Here is a 22,665-nt window from a genome sequence, read left to right as displayed (position 1 = left end):
ACTATGGTAAGATCCTTAAATCCTTGAATCTAAGATCCTTAAATCTAAGATTATGTTATATAATCTTGCAGTATTTTCGACCTTGTTATGATGTATTTATCATAATTATGTACAATTCTTGTGGAACGGAAATCAATAAATCAAATCAAAGATAATACAGTAAAATTTCCTCATGGTAACATATAATAAAAGCAATCAAACTTCAAGACGAGTTATTACTATTTGGTTCTTATTTGGAAAAAAAAATTATGTTCACCCACCGACAGAATTATTGTGGTTGCCGACGACTCAAATATATTTTTTTCCCATAAGGACCCCCAAACATTTACTTGACACACTCAATAAAGAATTAAAACTAGTCTCAGAGTGGATCAAAGCCAACAAATAATCGCTTAATCTCACTAAAACAAATTACATGCTCTTCGGCAATATGATGAACTCCTAGGTAACATTACTTTTGATAATATTAATATTCAAAGAGTATTAAGTACGAAATTTCTATAGGAGTAACTATCGACGACAGACTGTCATGGAAAGAACATATAGATAACACATGTAAAATAATTTCAAGGAATATTGGAATTATAAATAAAGTTAAATTCTATTTCCCGACTCGTATATTATTAAACTAGTACTCTACGCTGATACTCCCGCATTTGAACTTTTGTATTATTGCATGGGGGAGTTGTGCTGATTTTCATTTGAATAGACTTTTACTACTTCAGAAAAAAGCTTTGCGCGTAGTTGCCATTCTCATTATCGGGCACATACGAATGTTCTTTTTAAAACTCATGGAATTCTTAAGATACATGATCTTTACCATTATAATCTTGGATCTTTTATGTTTAACCTTAGTAAAGATGACAGACGTATTTTATTCTATGTTCACACGAAATATCAATGTACATCACTACCCTACAAGATCTGCTGGACTTTTCCATTTACCTAGAACGAGGACATTATTAACAAACAAACTGTTCATATCTTCTGGTATCAAACTTTGGAATTCACTTCCGCAAACTTTACGAAATAAGCCAACTATTCATAGCTTCAATAGAGCACTTAAAAAAACATCTGACCAATAACTATAACACTCACATCATTCATCATACTTAGGATATCTTATGGATCTTCTGTCCCCCCCCTTATTTCGCTTCTTTTCCTGTCTCCTTTCATTCGCTCTACCTGTGCAGATTTTTTTTTTGTTCTTTTTTCTTTTACTCGTTTTTGTCCTTTGTTTTGTTGTTGTTGTTGTTGTCTTTTTTTATTTGTCTGTTCTTGTAATATTTCGTCCGTCTTGTTTTGGTATAACTTTTTGTCATGTCTTGTTCTTGTACCGTTCTGTCACGTCCTGTTTTCGTAACGTTTTTGTCTTGTGTGTCCTTTTCACTTTTCTTCATATCTTGTAATATAATCCAGCCTTGTGTATCTTTTACTTGGGAGAATATGTAAAAAATATATATTTAACAAGGATTTACATAATTTTTTTACAAGAAAGATATGATGACTTGTATATTATATATATTTTGAACTTCAACAAGAACGTTATGATTTGTATATTATATATTGTTTGTTTTTGCATTAATATGTCTTATTTATTGAAGGAAACCTTCGATAACAAGCTTTGCTTTCCAGAAGGTTCCTTTTTCATTTCAAAATATTATATTATATTTTGCTTTACTTTGCAACTTTGTTATAATTTTGGAATGAATAAATTCGTTATCAATCAATCGTTATCAATCAATCAATCAATCAATCAATCAATCAAAATAAAGAATTATCATCTCTTCTACTATAGCATATTGATTCAGTGTAAAATTCAAGATTGTGCTGATATTTATGGATTTCACAGGCAGTTTGGCTCAACACATTCTTTTGTAATGTATTAATTGAAGATTTTTACAATGAGGGGGTTCTTCATCAATCACAGTAGGTAATATCAACTGCACATAAGGTTTGGTCCGCTCCCAATGTCGTGTAGGGCCTTGATGATTAAAAGGGGAGAACGCCCTCTTTTGACTAATTACATATAGCAAATAGCAACGGATGACGCTTTCCGTTACAGTTAGAAATTTGATGGAAGATGATATTCTGTAAAGTTTTACCTATTCATAACATACGTAAGTATCTTTTTTAAATAACTAAATATCTGAGCATGATATTCATTTTGTTATCATTTAGATGAGGTGAAATCTTAAATCCATCACCATTTGCGCATTTGCAAAGTTGCTGGGCCTGTGGCGTTAGGCGAGTGTACAATGTATATGCCCGACGCATTCTATTCAGTGTATTGTTTACCATATCAGTTGATCACTTTTGCTTGCGTGACTCATTGCAGGGCGGGGCACATGAACGTTGGTGACTCATCATCATCATCTGGTGTACGGGAGTGAGGTAAACCTGTAGATCTCCCGGTCGTCAACGAAGTCATAACGGATAAAATTGCAAAAAACTGATACGTGATGCGTGTGTGCGTGGATGTCGTCATGGTACATACATATTACATGTAGAACTGTTTGCTTTGCCAAAATTTGTCCAAGCCATTTTTGAAAGCAACAATATTACGTGCAGAGATAAGTGATTCAGGCAAGGCATTCCATGAAGTAATAATACGTATGCTGAAGTAGCTACTTCTAACATTGAGTTTCCGATGTGTGCTAAAAAGCTTCAAAGAGTGACCACGAGTTGTACCATAGAGAGATCTTTCGAAAAAGTAATCTGGAGCAAGTCTGTCTAAGCCATTAAGTATCTTGTAAACTTGAATCATATCGGCCCTTTCACGTCGGTAGTGAAGAGAGAAGAGTTGAAGTTTTTTCAACCTTTCAGTGTAGGTTAAAAAAGACATACCAGGAACCATTTTTGTAGCTCTCCTCTGCACTGCCTCAATTTTACGGTCATCAGTTACAAAGCGTGGATTCCAAGACACAGTACAATATTCGAGATGCGGACGGACAAGGGTTTTATACAAAGGTATGAAGATATCCGGAGTTGTATTTACAAAGGCTCGTTTAATGATCCCTAGCATCTGGTTAGCCTTCTGTACCATTGCTGCTATGTGCTTATGGAAAGTAAGATTGTTATCAACAATGACACCGAGGTCTTTTTCAGAGTCCACATTCTCAAGATGTCTGTTTTCCATCACATAGGTGTGTTTAGGATTATTGTAGCCAAGATGTAGGGTCTTGCATTTTTGAGAGTTTAAAGGAAGCTGCCAAAGTGAAGACCACGTAGAAATGTTATTTAAATCCTCTTGTAATTCATGGCAAGAATTTTGGCAGTTGATGGATGTATAAACTTTAACATCATCTGCATACATCTGAGTTCTACAGGAAGTAATACATGTATCAGGCAAGTCATTTACAAACAGAACAAAAAGGGTCGGACCGAGTACGCTGCCCTGCGGAATTCCGCTGATGACAGTAGACCAGTCTGAATAACATCCATCGATTGAAACTCTCTGGACTCTATGCGTTAAAAAATCTTGAATCCAAGAAAGAAGTGGGCCATCGATACCATATGAAGCAATCTTATTCAACAGTCTAACATGTGGCACAGAATCAAAAGCTTTTTTGAAGTCTAAATACACTACATCAACTGGATCTCCATTGTCCAAATACTGAGTCCAATCCTCGAGCTGTGTTAACAGTTGAGTTAAGCATGACCTCCCTGGAACAAATCCATGTTGTGCATCAGTGAATAAATAATGATCACTCATATGATTAACAATGGTATCACGTATAATAGACTCGAAAACTTTAACCACTACTGATGTCAAACTAATAGGGCGGTAATTTCCAGGGTCCTTTCTGCTGCCCTTTTTGTGTATTGCTGTAACATTAGCTGATTTCCAGTCAGAAGGAAGCACAGATTCATCAAAGGACATATTAAATATCAATGACAGAGGTGTGCACAGTTCACTGGCTAGTTCCTTCAAAATACGAGGGTGAATGTTGTCAGGACCAGCGGATTTGGTAACATTCAAAGCAATAAGCTTCTTGCGAACGATATCTGGTGTAATCAGTACATGATCCAAAATAATATCATCATTCAGGCGATTTGGAATACATGGTAATTCAGACAAATCCTCTTCGATGAAAACTGAACTGAATTGTTCGTTAAGTATATCAGCTTTTGATCCGTCGGTCCGAGTGAGGTTTGACACCTTGGATCTCGTTTTGGTTTTACTGTTAACATATTTCCAAAATACTTTCGGATTCACCTTTGATTGAGATGCAACATGTTGTTCAAAATTACTACAGAGTTGCCTGGTCATGGACCTTAAATTGTCTCGTACGCGCATATAAGGAATGTAGTCCCAAACACTATTAGAAGTCTGGTATTTCTTCCATAGTCTGTGTTTCTTTTTTGACATAGAAACCGCCTTATGAGTAATATACAAGTGTCTTTTCCTATGTCTTTTACCTGATCTTTTAGGAATATGTCTCTTGACAGATGCATGCAGCATATCTGAAAATAGCTTCCAAGACTCATTACATGACAGGTCAGCATCGAAGGGGGACAGCCTAATATCACATTGACATTTAAGTACAAGTCCACCAAACAGAAGGTTTATTTGAATAAAAAAGAGAAAAATCCAACAAACTTAATCATTGATGCAAATGCTGAAAATTTCATAAAGATCGGATGTACTAAAATAAAATTATGACAATTTTAAGTTGTAAACTTCTGCCACTCGTTCTGCTTTAATTTTCACAAATTCCAAACTGAGTCTGTATGCAAACTGATGACATCACTCACTATTTCCTTTGTATTTTGTTATATGAAAAAAATTTCTCATTGTCTTGTCAAAGTTTTATTTCTCCCTGAAGGCTGAACATGTATTTAAATTAGTCACCTCTCTCTTCTTGTGTGTGTCGGTGTGTGTGCGCTTGTTGTTGTGTACGAGTTGAAAGAAGTCACCAGTGCTGACGAAATAAACCATAGTGGGTGGACTGGTGACTTAAACCAGGATATTGCCGAAATTACCACCATTTTCCCAAAAAATTTATGGTTCAGTCATGCTGGTCCCGTATTGACAAATCTGTAAAAAATGAAATTTTGTATGAACTACATGTAAACAATAAAAAACAAAAGAAATAGTGAGCGAAGGACATTGCATCCCACGAATGCTTTATGGAGGCAAAGTTTTGAAACTTACAAAGGCAATGTTCCAGAAGCTAGATGTCAGTCTCATCTATTAAAGAGAATCATTGGTGTCCCATTGACTGCACCAGATGAGATAGTCTTCTTGTTGACTGGCCTCATCCCTATTTCTCGTCAAATAGAGTTAAACAGACTCCTACTAGGACATGTAATCAACCTGAGCCCTGGACGTTTTGAACTCAAGACCTTTCTTCATGCCTTTGCCCTCCTCACTCCTATAAGAGCTTTGAAGGATTTACTAAGTATACCAACTGCCTGACTTGAACTCGCTTCTTGAATCGACTCCTTCATACCAGCAATGGAAGCAGGTTGTCAAAAGTAAAGTTCATGCAGCTGTGAGAGAGCAAGTGGTCGGAGGTATATCCCAGAAATCTTCCCTGAAGTTCTGAATGGGAAAATCAGAAATCAATGCAGAGGTACTCTTTCCTCCCGGTCCTGTCCAGGATGGCTTGAGACAAGCGTTAATATATAGAGCACAACTTCTTTCTGGGACATATCTAGTAAAGGCAAGAAGATGTAAGATCGGAAAGAGCACAAATTCCCTCTGTCCTCTTTGTAAGCTTGAAGATGAGACAACCGATCATTTCATAGCATCTTGCATCTTTCTGAAGCATATTAGAGATGATTTCATGTACTCAAAATCAAGGAGATATTACAGGATCATCGATGGTATCTGGAGCATTTTTCTGACAAACCAGCTGTAAACTACAATTTCAATTTCACCCAAGATGTTCTTATTGCCTTTGACTCAAGGCTCCCCCTGGATATCAATGCCAAGCTATTAAAAGCGACCTTGATATATATCACAAAAATCCATAATAGCCGTTCCAGTGCTCTCCTGGCCTGATGAGTCACTATCATTCAGTCTTCAAGATACATGTACGTCACATGCGGGTTGGACCCGACGACCTCCGAACCAAGCGAAGGGATGAGAACAGAGAGAGAGAGAGAGAGAGAGACATTGACTTTCTCATTTGCATATCACTGAGTTTTGCATAGTCTATAACTCTTGTGAAAAATAAGCGAAATATGTTGTAACTTATGTTCAATTTTGATGAAATTTTTAGCAGCGTGGCAGTCTGTGAGAATGGGAATTCGCATTCTCACAGACTGATGCGCTGCTGATACCCCATCTATGGCGATTCTGCGCTTGTCTGAAGAAGCCTGCAAAGACAGTAGGTAAAACTGAAAGCTCACAAAGTAAAAGAAAATATTTTGGAAAGATAAAAATTTGTTCTATTAAACAGTTTTAATCTAGTAAGTCATCTAATGAAATGGGAGCGGGGGAGTTGGCAATAGTTAGAATAGACTGTAAAACTTATATAAAAATATTTTCTCTTGAAGGGACGCCTTGTTTGGAATCTTCTTTAATGTCGCTCATATTGACTGGCCTTTGATTTACCTCAGTTCGAATAATATGAATTGTTGCACTAGTACAGTGAATTAGTGTTAGTCTGTGTGATGTAAGAAAAAGATCAGCATCTTGATTGCAGTCATTCTTTCCATGAATTTTATGTAGGAAAAGAAAAAATACAAGGCTTCATTCTAGAAGTTTAGTGATAACAGCCCAGCACACTGATACAAATTATTTAGTAAGATGGAGAGAGCATCAGTAATAGACCTGGAAAATCGACTGCATAAGTAATTGCATTTTCCCAGTAGATCCGGTAATTAGGTAATAAGGTAATTAATGAGAACGAAATGAATCATATGATATTGAAGATTGTAAGTTTAATTTTGCATCATTTTGCAGCCTATTGAACAGAAAGAACATTATTTATACACATACATTTTGTAGAACAACAGTTTTTATTACAATTGTTGTGAGAATTGCATCAATTCATTGTTTGAAAGGAAAGTTTTTTTTTCCTGATGTCATGAAGGTGAGTTGATATTAACTCATGGGTTAAATCATGTAATTTTACACAATGGTACATGTATTGCATAGTTTTTCTTCGTATCAACTGGATCCTGCAGTTCTCCAGGACTGGAGGAAATCAACAGAAGAAGAAGGTAATACCAGTGTTAAATGATGCAATTCACAAAAGTGGGTTAACTCAGTCATCAGGGTGCTTTATTTAACACAACACGTTTGGAGGCGCAATAGCTCGGTCAGTAGAGGGGTGGTTTCAGATTCCATTGACCCGGGTTTGATTCCCACTTGGTGCGCTAGTGCCCTTTGGTAAGGCATTACATGTAATCCTTATTACCAGGTCCCTCGGAGAGGATCTTAAGCCGTTGGTCCTCTGGTTGCTTGCTTACAAGCATTCATACTTTCTTAGCAATTAGGTAAAAAATCACCACCACCAACACAAATTGTCAATTTAGCAACAGGGTGAAACAAAAATGTGTTGTGAAATATGAATTCACAGCGTAAATTTTACAATATTTAGCCCAAGGGTGGAAGATACATGTTCATGCTATCCACCTTTGTGAATTCAGATAATTTTGAAAAATATAATATAGGTACATGTATTTGACTGTGCATGTATATCTCGGTTATAAAAAATAATTTGCTTTATTTCTCTTTGCCCAGGTCTGGGAATTATCAAACTCTTTGATATGAAGTAGTGGCTGACATTCCAGAATAACAATGGCAACAGCACGCATCGCAATAAACAACAATTTCAGCATGCAGAAGCCTATAAGACCAGAACCACATCGTAGTCATGCTCCGGCCCCTAGCAGACAGTACCAGTGTGCTGAGCATGGTAAAGACATTCTCAACCAGCTTCATCAGTTGTGGAAGCAGCGGATCTTGTGCGATGGTAACATCATTGCCAATGGTCACCATTTTGCTGTACATCGCGCTGTGCTTGCTTCCTGCAGTGAGTACTTCAGGTCAATTTATCTTGAGAATGACAACGTCCGTGACGTCCAACTCCACAGTAACATCACCAAGGACAGTCTGGAGTTGCTCCTGCACTATGCTTACACCTCTCAGATAGAACTCACCCTGGAGAATGTCCGCAAGGTTGTGTCTGGAGCCGTTCAGTTGAAAATGAAGCGTGTCATCGACATCTGCATTCAGTATCTGACGTCTGTCCTGGCCGTTGAGAACTGCATCGGAATCCTCCACCTCTCCAGGAAGTTCTGTTTCAAGCAGTTGGAGCAGGATGTGCATGAGTTCATCGTTGATAACTTCTTGACTGTAGCAGAGAGACCAGAGTTCCAGTCCCTCAAGTATGATGATATGTGTTTTTTCCTCAAGCAAGACCGCATGTCCATTGTTTCTGAGTTTCAGCTCTTTGGAATTGCAGCTCGCTGGATAAACCATGATAAGCAGACAAGATTCAGGTATAGAATTTAGTGGTATATATTGCTTGCTTTATTTAGATTTACATAAGATTAAATCAACAGCATAGGCCTATACATGTACTCAAAAATATTTTTCTTTACAATAATGAAAACAAATAGTTGTTTTGTTTTCTTCAGGGAAAAGCATTCTGACATGTTCACTTGTTACTGCAAATTGTTATTTTTTCATTCATGTTTCCATATAAAAAAAGACAGATATTTACATGAAGTAGTATTTTGAGGAGTTTGAGGTACATGTAGTCATGAGGTAGTGGTGGTAATTTTAGAGTAGCACAATGTGCATTCATCAGAATATGAATGGAAGCAATACACAACAAATAAAATGGAAATTTATGCAAAAATTGACATTGAAATTAGAGCACCGGTCCCTGTTGTACAAAGAGTTACGATTGTTCCGATCAATCGCAACTTTGGACGGCCAGCAACATCAACATCTATTATGCATGTTTGTTCAAAATATTTTCTAGCTGTGATGCGTATTCACGCATTCAGTGTTTTCTTGAAAATTTACTGCGCTTCTCTTTTGCATAAAAGGGACATTGTGCAAATTTTTCGTAGAATAAATTATGACACTAATGGATTTCCAGAGAGTTACGATTGATCGGATCAATCGTAACTCTTTGTACTACAGGGCCTAGATTTGCTTAGGAATAAAGTTTAGGGGACTTGGGGTAAATATGACTCGTTCATCAGTCTGATTTTGATCAGAAAATAGCAATTAACTGTTATTAGCCAATCAGTACAATCCGTTTTCACACCAAATTTAGTTTCTCCCTTTTGTTGTGCTTCTACATGTATTCATTTGTGCATCATACTACATGTACGTGTATGATGAGTTCCAATCGCAAATCTCAAATATGTCTGATTTCGTGCTTCAAATAAATTAACATTACTGTAGTTCAGGGTTTGAATTAATCCAAGGTCTTAGATGCCCTTTAGACTGGCCTCAGTGCCCCCTTGTCATTAGTATTGGATATTTATTTTTAAAAAGTATTATTTCCATTTGGGCTTTAATATAGAAATGTGTCCTATAGAAAAGTGGCATTGCCTTGAAAGTATCAATATTTAAGGCCTACTACTTTTACACCTTGTCCCATCTTTCCTTGCCATCTTGCCATGTTATCCCTGATATTTAGGCAAAAATAGTTGTATACTTAACTTTTTATTTAATTGATTTGACAGACATGCAGCTCACCTGATGAAGCACATTCGATTCCCATTGATATCAAGTGATGACCTGGTGGAACACGTCCAGTCACATGACTTCATGATGCAAGATCAGGCATGCCATCGATTCCTGATAGAAGCCTTAAACTACCACCTGGTGCCTCACCGCCAGCCGGCCATGCAGACCCCTCGCACCCGCATCAGGTCGACCAAGGAAGCCATCGTGACCATTGGAGGTGAACTGCCACACCATAGAGTGAGTAACCTGGTTATTGCTATGGATGAACTACACAGCGGCTGGAAGGAACTATCTAGGATGCCTCTGAAGCGGGTGGATCACTGTGTGGTGGTCCTCAATCATTTTGTTTATGTTGTCGGTGGGCAGGTGACATTGAACTCCAATGGCAAGGAGAGCATTGGAACTGTTCATCGGTATGATCCTAGGTTCAACAAATGGCTTCAGATGTGTCCTATGCAACAGAGAAGAGCATTCTTCTACTTGGCTGGGGTTGGAGGCAGCTTGATAGCTGTGGGAGGTAAGAATGAACAGGGTGCCCTGGCTTCAGTTGAGATGTTCAATCCGACAGAGAATAGTTGGAAATACCTGCATCGCTTGGATGAACCAACATATGCCATGTCTGGAACTGTCGTAGATGGCCACCTATACATCAGTGGAGGATTTGCCACCCACAACTTCAGCCGGATGTGCTACATGTACAACGGAGAGATCGACCACTGGATTCCCAAGTGCAAAATGAGTGTTGCTAGAGGGTTTCACATGAGCTGCACTATCCGTGGAATGATGTATGTTATGGGTGGGAACCATTTGAACTCCTATGGAGATCGGGTAGACGTGATGGGAGTTGAGCGGTACAACCCTCAAGAAGATACCTGGATCACCATGTCACCCATGCTGACTGGACTTAGCATGGCAGGATGTACAACAACGGAAGACAAGAAGATCTATGTTGTTGGTGGCTACAATGGCCTTGGTCGGCAGCGTGAGAAGGACATTCATTGCTACAATGTAGACGCAGATGAGTGGGACGTGGTTGCAGAGCTTCCAGACTCGAGTTTAAGAATGTCTTGTTGCACATTGACTCTTCCAAATAGCGTCTTCAACGGATCATCTCCTACTGCCGACTCCTTGTCGACTTCAGACTCTCATTTCACTTCTGTTTCACAGCTGAACGAGAATTACTCGGGAATGAGTAACAGTGGAAGTACTGTCTTAATGAACAGGTAACACAATATCGTTAAAAAGTTACAAGGGTGTGTAGTATACTAGCCAGTTTAACATTCCATTGGAGTTTAGTAATCTTTCATGTATGCTTTTAATCTTAATACAGGTACTTAAACAGATCAATGCCAATATTATCTATTGAAATCATGAGGTTGCTATTTTGACCAAATCCATTTTCAGTGAGCTCATCACTTGTTGGCAATAAACATTTTTAATAAATTGACATTTGAAATTGAAAAAAAAAGTACTACTTTATAACATAGCAGGATTGAAGTACTGTGCCTGTACTCATATCTTTGCCAAACATTTTCAAAAGTAAATTTATAAATCCACAAATGTAAACTTGTGGGATTGTCTTTCTGGTGGTGTGAAAATATAAAATTCAGTGTTACTGAAACTGAAAGGTAAGATTTGTCTTTGCTTGAAATGCTTATATATTTTTTTTCATTGTACATTTTATGAAGAAAATTAACAAGTTTTGGTTGTGACAAACAAATGATTGCGTACATGTTCAATGTATACACATTTTTTGGCAATACATGTACCTGTATATCAAATGGTTTACTATTTGATCTGTTTTAGGAAGCTTTGTACAATAAAGCTTGAGGAATCTGATGAGATAAAGATGAATACAGTATTAGCAAGGAATTGGTAGTGAGACGATTCTCTGAAGTGAGTGCTTTTCATTGCTGTTTATTGAATTGAGTGTTTTGGGATTTTTCTTTTGTTCTATATTTCAAAATCACTGCCAATTCATTACCAGATTATATGAATATGTATACCCTAAATCATATGATGTAGTAGTACACATGGGTGTATGATCAAAGTTAAGATTAATTGCACAGTTTTGTTTTCATTTGAAATAGAATTCATTCCAATTAAATAACTGGGTTGCAATTGTCATGATGTAATCTTTGTCTATCTGGTCAAGTCCCTCAATTTGTAAGATAAATATTCAATGAGCGCTTTTGAAGGAAAATGAAAAAAAAAGGTTGGGAGAGGCCACTACTTGTATACATGTATTTGTTTGATTTGAATATATGTTCACAGGAAATCAGCAGTTGAATTTTTTTTATTAAAATCAGTCACTACAAATTTGTAAGATTGGGATGTTAGTACATGTATATGAAAGCCAAAGTCAGGCTTTAAGTCCATACATTTTGTTGGAATTTTTTTTTATTTAGACTCACTTTTATAACAAATTACCAAGGAAAACAGTATATTCAGCTTTCACATACAAGTGCTAAGTACTACATGTAAGTAGCATCAGCATATTTATATTTTTTTCCTACATGTAGGTCTATACAGTGTGCAAATCATGGTAATGAGGTTGACCAAAACTTAATACAATATACACATTTACATGTACATTGTTATTTGTGAAGTCAGGTAGATAAATACCAGAGATATAGATACATGTACATACATGTATAAATTCCTATTAAAAAAAACACCGAGTAGCAAGGTTAAAATTTTTCAATGTTGTAAACTAAGGCAATACGTTATCTTCTTATCCTGTGCCATAAGTATTTCAAAGCATCATTAACTTTGCTCTACAAAAGGCAAATCTTTGATGCTTGCGCTGTTTGAAGTTTAATTGTTCTTAAGTAGAGATATTGTCCACTTTATATCTTTACAATGTGGGCTTCTTAGCCTACTCATGTATGTGATAATATTGTAAAACAAGTAATTTATCTGAAGAGCAGTGGTGATAGATTGCTCCCCCCTAGTTGGGGGAGGGATGGGTTCTCCTGTCTCAGATATACATGTAGAACCTTGGAGATCACACAAATAAAGTATACCCGGAGGACCAATCAATATGCTTCATTGCCTTTAAGATAAATAAGCTGATTTTGACAATGGTTTTAAGGTGAACAATACATGTACAGTACATGTATTTACCCCACCCCCTCCCTTTACAATGTATACCCAATCATGGCAAATATGAATGATTCAGAACAAAAAACAGTCCTGAACAACAAAGAAAGTTCATTTTACATATCCGGTAATACAAATGTACATGTACCTAAAAGCAATAACAAGTGAAGCTATTTACATCACTACTCCCCCCAAAAAACAAAAAAATATTGCTGTAATTCAGCTTTTAGACAAAACTGGAGTAGAATCAAGTATTAATCATGTTCTTTCTAGAGCGAATTTTAAAAATGAAATTTTCAATAATATTTAATGTAAATGTACATTTATTATACATGGGGCTCAGAAACTCCATAGAAGTAAATCATTTGCATGACATGATGGTACATGTATACATGTATAATGTATTTACACCTTGACTTATTGTCTAATATATATTTCACCTTGAATTTAGTGAAATGCATTATATCACCCTCGTCTTTCCTTTTATGGCGTGCATTTGCACGTAAGTATTTTGCAATAATAGTTTTTGTGTGATATATATAAAATGTGCATGTAATATATAATGTAGTTTGTATTAGAACCCATTCTCTATTTCCTTAACCCTAATTCTCCCGGGGGGGGGGGCCATAATGGCCCCCCCCCTCAACAATTTTCGCGATATATCTGCTGCGCGAAATTTTTTCACCTCGCAGCTCACTGACTTTTTACATTCAAGTCTCGCGCAAATTTTGAGACCAAATTTGTGACGCCCGGGTACGCGGTTACGACATTACGCAACATTATGCAAGTGCATGTCAGACCAAAAATTGCTCATAAACGTGATTTCATGTACAAATCCAATGCAAATTGCGTATTTAGCCAAAATTCATAAATGTATCATTATTTCTACTTTTACTGATTAAACTTAATTAATTTTGCCTTGTTTATGATCAGAATTATGTCTGGAACAATTTCCATTGAAAAAACAATAAAAAACAAAAAGTAAAAAAACAAAGAAATACATAAGAAATTCATAAAACAATAAAATACATAAGAAATTTATTTCCAAACCAAAGTTTTTTTGAATTACGATTGTTAAGAATGCTACAAAGAAAATTTTTACCAAAAATTAGCATTCTAGGAGCTTTATTTAGTGAATGAGAGCAAAAAGTATGATTTATGCATAAATTAGCATAATTAATTCATATAAAATAAAATCTCATTATTTTGGAAAATTTTACCATACAGCCTTGTAGATTACATCGCACACTACCAGCGTGCAAATTTTTGCGTCACTCGCGCGATCGGCGGCCGAGATCTTAAGGGGGGGCCATAATGGCCCTCCCCCGGGAATGACAAGAATCAAAACACCCCGGGAGATTTAGGGTTAAACTAGTTTTCAAAATCAGTTTTAAAAGTTCTAATAGTGGAAACCATATAACATGTAATGGGGCTGCTCGAAGTGGTTAATTGGAAGCAATCTTAAGTGGTCTTTGAAACCACTATGGAAAGCCAAGTCAGGATGTGGGTTTTCAAGGCTGCTTTGGCTTGTTTAAAGGACAAGTCCACCCCAACAAAAATTTGATTTAAATAAAAAGAGAAAAATTCAACAAGCATAACACTGAAAATTTCATCAAAATCGGATGTAAAATAATAAAGTTATGACATTTTAAAGTTTCGCTTCATTTCACAAAACAGTGATACATGTATGCACATCTCTGTCGGTATGCAAATGAGGGAACTAATGACATCACTCACTATTTCTTTTGTATTTTATTATATGAAATATGAAATATTTGGATTTTCTTGTCATTGTCATGTGAAATTAAGTTTCATTTATCCTTGAACATTTGGAATTCCATTATTTTAATATTTTGTACACCAGGCAAGGAGGTCCTAATCATCAAATTCGTAAAAATTGAAATATTGTATAATTCAAACAATAAAAAACAAAAGAAATAGTGAGTGAGTGACGTCATCAACTCTCTCATTTGGATGTAACAGGCTCGTTCATATAACTATTTTGTTAAAAATAAGCGAAACTTTGAAATGTCATAACTTTCTTATTTTACATCCGATTTTGATGAAATTTTCAGCAATGTGCTTGTCTGATTTTTCTCTATTGATTCAAATCAACATTTTTCTGAGGTGGACTTGACCTTTAACTGGTTAAAGTGTACATGAGGACACAGTTGATCTTTGCATGGAAGTACATGTACAAGTGTGCACATTGGGTGTGCTGCTGTCTGTAGAATGCCTATAGGCTGCAGTTTCAAATTTCGCACGAAACATGTGACTCTACTGAGAGCGTCCCCATAGCAACAAGACCACGATACATGAAGTGGTTCTGGAAACCAGTGCAGAAGATGGTAGATGGTTTCAGACCGCCTCGAAGTTCGTCAGTTTCAGATATTTTCTGATCGGAAAATTTACCCCAATCAGAAAATACCAGGTACCGGTAATATTGGCAATGTGAAAACAAAACGTGTAATCTCCCCGAAAGAAAACACCCGCTAGTAGGTACTTGTCAAAATTATGAGAACTTTCACAGGGATTTTTCCAAGGTGGCAGGTACATGTATTTTGGCAATGTGAAAACAATTTACGGAACTTTTGGCCCAGCGTGTTGGGTGGCTGCTGAGCTAGTGATTTTGAATCTCGCGCCTCTCTTGCTTATCACACTATACTGCGCATGCTCGTAACTTTAGGAACTTATCCAGAAGGGTATGATTTGGGGCGGTGTGAATGCAGGAATAATTAATTGGTATTTTTTAGACTAAAAAGTTCTCGTAATTTAACAGGGATTTTTGTGATCGAGGCGGTTTGAAACCACCTAGAGATAAGGACAGTGGCAAAATGATTTTCTAAACTTGTTTCTGTAAAACTGCTTCAAGGGAAACTAGTTCAAGATTGTAGATGAGAATGGAGTCTTCTCCAATATCTCTTTGCTTCTGTACAGCTCTATCTATTCATTTTAGACAATAAATCCTTATTTGGTTGGCTTTGTATACTCAAAATTGGCAATATTTAACATTGTATTCTCTTATTGCTGCGTGTACATGTAAGTTTTTCCTTTAAAAGGTCACTCTGTACAGGGCCCCGTGACTAATCTTTAATCATACTGTACATGTACAGAAGGGCTGATATTTGCAATTGATTATAATTATATAATCATTACAATAAATTATAGAAATCAGGCTTGCAATTAATCACTATTAAGTGTCTCAGGGCCTGATGTATAGGGATTGATAAAGAGTGTAAGAAGAAATTTGCCAATTTGTGTTTTTGTCTCACCTGCGAAGCAAAGTGAGACTATAGGCGCCGCTTTTCCGACGGCGGAGGCGTCAACATCAAATCTTAACCTGAGGTTAAGTTTTTGAAATGACGTCATAACTTAGAAAGTATATGGACCTAGTTAATAAAACTTGGCCATAAGGTTGATCAAGTATTACTGAACATCCTATCAGAGTTTCATGTCACATAACCAAGGTCAAAGGTCATTTAGGGTCAATGAACTTAGACCATGTTGGAGGAATCAACATCGAAATCTTAACCTGAGGTTAAGTTTTTGAAATGTCATCATAACTTAGAAAATATATGGACCTAGTTCATGAACCTTGGACATAAGGTTAATCAAGTATCACTGAACATCCTGCATGAGTTTCACGTCACATGACCAAGGTCAAAGGTCATTTAGGGTCAATGAACTTTGGTCGAATTGGGGATATCTGTTGAATTCCCATCATAACTTTGAAAGTTTATTGGTCTAGTTCATTAAACTTGGACATATGAGTAATCAAGTATCACTGAACATCCTGTGCGCGTTTCAGGTCACATGACCAAGGTCAAAGGTCAATGAACTTTGGCCGAATTGGGTGTATCTGTTGAATTACCATCATAACTTTGAAAGTTTATGGATCTGATTCATGAAACTTGTACATAAGAGTAATCAAGTATCCCTGAACATCCTGTTCGAGTTTCAGGTCACATGATCAAGGTCAAAGGTCATGTAAGGTCAATGAACTTTGGCCATGTTGGGGTTTTTTGTTGAATAACCATCATATCTCTGTAAGTTTATTGGTCTAGTTCATAAAAAGTGGACATAAGAGTAACCATGTATCACTGAACATGCAGGGAATGAATACTATCATTCAGGGGGAGAGGATCTATTGAGTGATGTCATGCTTTTTGAATGTCTGTTTATGTATATGCATTTCGCTGGACATTTGTCTTGAAAAATGAATTACACATACATGTACAGTACTTGGACTAAACTAAGATGTTGAAAGTCATTATACTGTCTTATTGGCAAAGTTCATGTTCCTGATAATTTCCTATTAATCATTATGCTTCATTAAGGTATTTAAACGTACTGTTTATTGATAATTACGGGTAGGGTAGAAAATTTCTACATTAGGGCAATCACAGAATATTTTTGGCTATTTTTTTTCCATTTGAATGGCTACAGTACATGTACGTTCTACATGTAGGGCTAAAACATGATTTTGCATTAATAGCAAGTATTCTTCTACCACAGTTACAATATTGATTTTCTAAATAATCTTTAGTTTTGTTTGGAACAGATCTTTGGGTGTCTCTAGAATGAATAATCGCCCAAAGCATGTATTTTGGGGGAATTTTAGGGGCGATGTGGGTTGTCATGAGGGCAAACTTGCCCTATTGTGGATAATATGTTTGTTGAGAGCTAGTGTAAATACATGTATATCATAGGTTATTTGTCGTACATGTATACATGTAGGTACTATGTAATATGGATTTTCAAATAACGGGGCGTGAATGTTTCAGAAGCCAATAATACTGGTTGATTGTTTATGAGGCCACGTTCCTTAGTATGGTTTGTTTCTGTCCATGTAACTATGTACTATAAGATATTGATGATTCTATTTATTGATAATTGTCTTGGATCTTGGATGAATTCATGTGAATAATTTGTTTGTTGAGTGTGTGAAATATCTTGTTTGATATTTGGCTTTCATGTAATTATTTGGGCAATATTGATTTTCAAAATGAATTGAAATGTGAAGATCATTTAATGACTTGTATTAAATAAAATCGGAATGTGATTGGTACTTGAATGAAGTTACATGTATTTTGTGAATTCTATGCAATCACTGTTATCTTGAGATTTCATTTCCTTGAAATTCCCAAAGACATTTAGACTCTATTGTACACTGTTCTTCAGTGTTCTATAAGTATCACATTTCATGTTCCTCAGTGACATGTACAAAAACAATAACATGGATAGTGAAGAATCTTAATGAAAATGAAAAACAAATCAAAACATATCCTACTTTTCCCGAGAAGATTGGCCAAAACATGCTCAAAACTGTATGATCTAAATCGGATAACAACGAACAAAGTTATTGAATTTTCAAGATTTGCATTATTGCACAGTTCTAGGCATTTCTTTATGAATATTTATTAGGTGGGCTGATGATGTCATATCCCTACTTGTTCTTTTGTATTTTATTATATGAAATTATGTTTATTAAAGAACAAAAACAATTGGATTGACAAGTGCATTAGTTATTTATTGCTGCAACTTATTTCATCATAATGGAGGCACATCATGAAAAAAATGAAACATTTATGATTTCAAGTGATAACATATTAAAGAAAAAGGAAAGTAGGGATGTGACATCATCAGCCCATCACCTAATAAATATTCATGAAGATATTGATAAACTTTAAAATCCAATAACTTCTTTATTTTTATCCAATGTTGATGAAATCTTTAGCATTTTGCTCTGTGAATTTTTATTTAGATAAAAATATTTTCAGCCCGGACCACCCCGTTTAACTATAGGTGCCATGAGCCTAATTACATCAGGAGGGCTCAAGATATTCGTTCGACCCAACCCATTCGAATTTTTTTCAATTTGATGTGGCTGATTGACAAAACTGTATGAATATGATTCAAAAATCTAACACTGATTCTAGAAATGGTAACTACTGAACTTCCTTCGCCCAAATTAGGAAGATAAAAAATTGACTTGGAACTATTTTTTTGACTGGCCGACTAATTAGGGCTATTTTACTGTTTGAGTCGATGAATTTGATCCATTCATAGTTATCTTCATAAATGGCAATTTATTTTTAAAATGAGCTGGCTACGCTACCCTTTCCTGGTCAGATATGGAATGCCAGATATATATCCTATCCAATGGTAGTAAACATTCCACCCTCTAATTTCACATTTATTTTTTATGAATTTTTCAAAAGTGCCATTTTAACACACAAGTCTATGGGGAATGTTTTACGCGCGTGACACCTATAAGTAATATGGGAAATCCCTATTAGTGGATGGAATTCCTGGCCAAACTCTTCAGTAGCAAACAATTTCTCACTGATATCAATATATTTAGTCATCAAGAGGTGCAAAGAATTGATTTAATGGCTAGCAAGGCAATATCAGCTAAAGTTAGTAGGTCTGTGTATATGTAAGCCTATATGTAGACTGGTCAATGTATAGAGCGTCTATGCATCTTTTTGTTCTGATTCATCATTGGTTTGTGTTAGTGTACATCACATACTTAATATTAGAAAGACCTTTATAAATTGCTCATGTAAAAGGAAGGGGGTACAGAGGAGCTTTGAGAACTTTATTGAAGAGGACTAGAGTGGTACCTTCAAGAAGGTATTTAGAAAAAGGCACAGAGTAAGGTAAGGTATCTAAGGGCTAATAGTGCTCAACTAAGGAGGGATGGGGGGGGGGGGGGTGGCTGTGTGCTCCAATCTTAGTCTTACCCCCCTCTTTATAAGCCATGCCATCTATGAAATTATCTTTCTTTCTCTCTCTCTTTCTATCTCTCTTTTTCTCTCCCCCTCTCTTCTATCTATTTTTATGTATCTCTTCCTTCTTACAGCTGAGAGGCAATAGCCCTAGGAAGATTCTGATATAATAGGTCAAATGCAAATGTACTAAAGTGGTATATTCTTATACTTTTATTGTTTCCTCATTCAATCTCAGGTATATCTGGTAATTTTGTTTGAGGCAGTTCTGGTATCCTGATATCTACACAAAATTTACATACACCTTTATATTACAATTAATAGGGACCTATTGTCATTACATTCACTGCTGGGCTGTATGCAGGTAGGATATGTATGCATCCATATAGTGAATATAACATGTATGAGTAATACATTAAAATGGGTCATTGCATAGAAAATAGGCATTTTCACTGCATTTCTTTGTGCTAGTGTGAGTGTACAGATATGAAAGAATAGCAAAGTAGCTATTCAATAAAATAAAATTCATAGGTCATATAATATAGATAAATACCGAAGGACGTAGAGGGCAGCAACACTTTGTCGGCTGTTGCGGCGTGATGCTGCCCTTACCTTCGTTTGATTAATACCCTTTCTTCTGAAGCATCAGGAAAGTCGAGATAATTATAGAAACACTTAATGTTTGAAAAAAAGGGAGAAATTTGCCGGGATATTTGAAATCCCAAATTACTGAAATGTGGAGCTCTTGAAATGTTGATGTGTTATTGATATGCTAATGAGATGTTTTCATAAGATGGGACCTAAGATATATAATTATTCTATATTTCCTTCAAAATGAAAGATCTACTCAGAAACCATGGATAGCAGACATTTCCATTAAAAAATATTTTTTCCTCTTAATTTTCGAATTTTCCCTCCTCATCTTTCATTGACATTCATTTTCTCCTCCCCCTTTCCTTCTTCTTTTTCCTCCCTCTTTTTTTGTTAACACTCCCCCCAAGGGGGGGGGGGGCATTTCGACTCCCTGAATTCACAATAACAATGACGCTGTGAAATTGAGAACAATACTTTTGAATGCATAATTAGCCACTTTAATGAATCAAATTCCGTTTTTTTTAATTATTGAGAAACCCTATTACAATATCATGGAATGCAGGTGGGTGTTTCATAAAGCTGTTCGTAAAGTTACGCACAACTTTACGCACGACTGGAACATGTTCTTAGGTCATAAATCAATTATATAGGGATATCACATAGCACAAAAAAAGGATCACCAGTCATTATGAAACACCCATCAACACAGGTTACTTAAATATACCCATACAGATATCTCTATGAATATACCAAACATCGAAATCTGATGAGCATTCTCGTCGGGTTTTTTTTTTTTTGGGGGGGGGGGCGTCAAACATTGGGCTTCCCCAAACCCCCATCAAAGCTGACTTTTCGAACTTTTCAACAGATTTTCTAACAGGTTGTAAGCAAACTGTCTACCAACTAGAAGTGTTTCTTTATTATTGAGTAACTTCTGTGTAAAATTAAACATGGTTCTGGATAGCAGGGGTGCTGGGGTATCACCTCCCAAAATGTTTCTAAGGGTGCTGCGTATGTAATACAGTATATACCATGTATGTAAGCAGCACCCCCTAAAAATTAGGTAAGTAAAGTTGAGATTTGACCAAAATATCATTCATTTGGGAGCAAAAACCTTTTTATGCTTTCTTTTAAATTTTTTTTTTCTGACAAAAAACCCAATACTTTTTTTGTGTGTGTTCTATTTTTTACCAAAATCACAGTAATTTTGGAGTAAAAACTTTTTATTTATTTATTTCATTTTATTATTATTATTTATTTGTTTATTTATTTATTCATCTAATATTATTACTATTATCTTTTTTTTTTTTGGGGGGGGGAGGAGGCGGTTGTTGTCAAACTAGCACTCCCTATTCAAAAATCGTTCCCAGGCTGCTGCATGAAAATGTTTACGGTGATCTTTGCAAAGTGGATTTGATGTGCGGGTCACGTAGACGTGACTTGATTGATTGAATGGTTTTATTAGATGATTAATTAATTTAATTTTATCAGCTAATTAATTAATTCATTTATCTATTCAAACAAAATTTTATCCTTAATTTTATTCATTCATTTATCGTCATTATTACTGGTATTTTTATTATTCATCATCTTTTTTTTTTTGGGCGGGGGGTGTAACAAAGGATACGTGCACTGACAGCAAAGCACCTGGTCCATTGCATGATCAGTGGGTCCAGTGATGGCTGCCATGTCGGGTCCATCTATCGTGTATATCATTGGGTTCTTTGCAATGGCATGAGCCAAAATAGAAGGGTCACAACATAGCGTATGGGGGGAAAAGAATGAAAATGTTGCCCTTTTTAATAAAAATGTAATTTTGTGATAGATTTTGACGTAATAATAACAAAGTAATGTCATATGAATGATTTTTTGTTTACTTTCTTGGTCCAGGGATTTTTTGGGGCCCAGCACCAAAGCCACCCACCCCCCCTTCATTATGTATATCAGTAGCTATTTCAGATGACCCCAAAGTAATACATAATACCAGAAAAGTCATGAAGTGTAGACTAGTCACCCATAACTCCGGGCCCTAACTGAGGGTTCCAGACTTAATTGGCATGCGGGGAGGGGATGGCGGCGGGGGACAGACTTTTCTTACACAGTGCTGCTTTGTCAGTGTATTTAATAAACATGTTGAAAGACCCGTCACAATTAGTCTGATCAAGCAGAATTGGCCGGAATGAAAGTATTGTAATCGACTCCAAACTACTAATTTTTTTCTCCTAATATTCATTCAGCTCTCATAATGCGTTTAATATGTATCGAATGCTGGTGGAATGTTGTACGAATAGAATACATTCAGAATTCAGTATGCAGTGGAGGATCCAACTTTCGCCAAGAGGAGGGAGGGGCGGAAAAATATTTTCACCCCCATTTTCTCTTATCGGCCGCCAGAAACTGACTTTGTTGTTGTTTTTTTGGAAGGGATAATCATCAATAAGTTTTAAGAATATCTAGCGTTATTCTCACAAACACGATAAAGTATCTCATCAGTCCTAAATAAATAATGCGAGCACGAAGCTCGAGCTCAGATGTTGGATAAGCACGAATTGAGACAAGAAAATCGAACAC

General features: G+C 36.2%; 1 protein-coding gene and 1 long non-coding RNA gene across 2 annotated transcripts; one reads left to right on the top strand and one right to left on the bottom strand.

The window, feature by feature from the left end:
• Window positions 1–2,027: 2,027 nt before the first annotated feature.
• LOC121427526 (kelch-like protein 14) lies at window positions 2,028–11,937 on the top strand. Its single transcript, XM_041623969.1, has 3 exons — window positions 2,028–2,120; window positions 7,700–8,460; window positions 9,664–11,937. The coding sequence occupies exons 2-3, from the start codon at window positions 7,757–7,759 to the stop codon at window positions 10,892–10,894; spliced, it is 1,935 nt and encodes a 644-aa protein (XP_041479903.1). The 5' UTR covers window positions 2,028–2,120; window positions 7,700–7,756; the 3' UTR covers window positions 10,895–11,937.
• A 568-nt stretch (window positions 11,938–12,505) lies between these two features.
• Window positions 12,506–14,373, bottom strand: LOC121427524. The gene is made up of 2 exons (XR_005971699.1): window positions 14,142–14,373; window positions 12,506–13,371 (listed from the first exon to the last, which is right to left on the bottom strand). It is a non-coding gene; the product is annotated as an uncharacterized LOC121427524 (long non-coding RNA).
• Between the last annotated feature and the right edge of the window lie 8,292 nt (window positions 14,374–22,665).

This window comes from Lytechinus variegatus, chromosome 14, assembly GCF_018143015.1.
Source record: "Lytechinus variegatus isolate NC3 chromosome 14, Lvar_3.0, whole genome shotgun sequence".
Classification (NCBI taxonomy): Eukaryota; Metazoa; Echinodermata; class Echinoidea; order Temnopleuroida; family Toxopneustidae; genus Lytechinus; species Lytechinus variegatus.
This window is presented reverse-complemented; position numbering and strand designations above follow the sequence as displayed.

Bases quoted from the DNA above. Each gene is read 5' to 3' on its own strand.
- LOC121427526 (XM_041623969.1), top strand. From the start codon at position 7,757: ATGGCAACAGCACGCATCGCAATAAACAACAATTTCAGCATGCAGAAG. The intron at 8,461-9,663 runs GTATAGAATTTA...TTGATTTGACAG, and splicing joins GATAAGCAGACAAGATTCAG to ACATGCAGCTCACCTGATGA.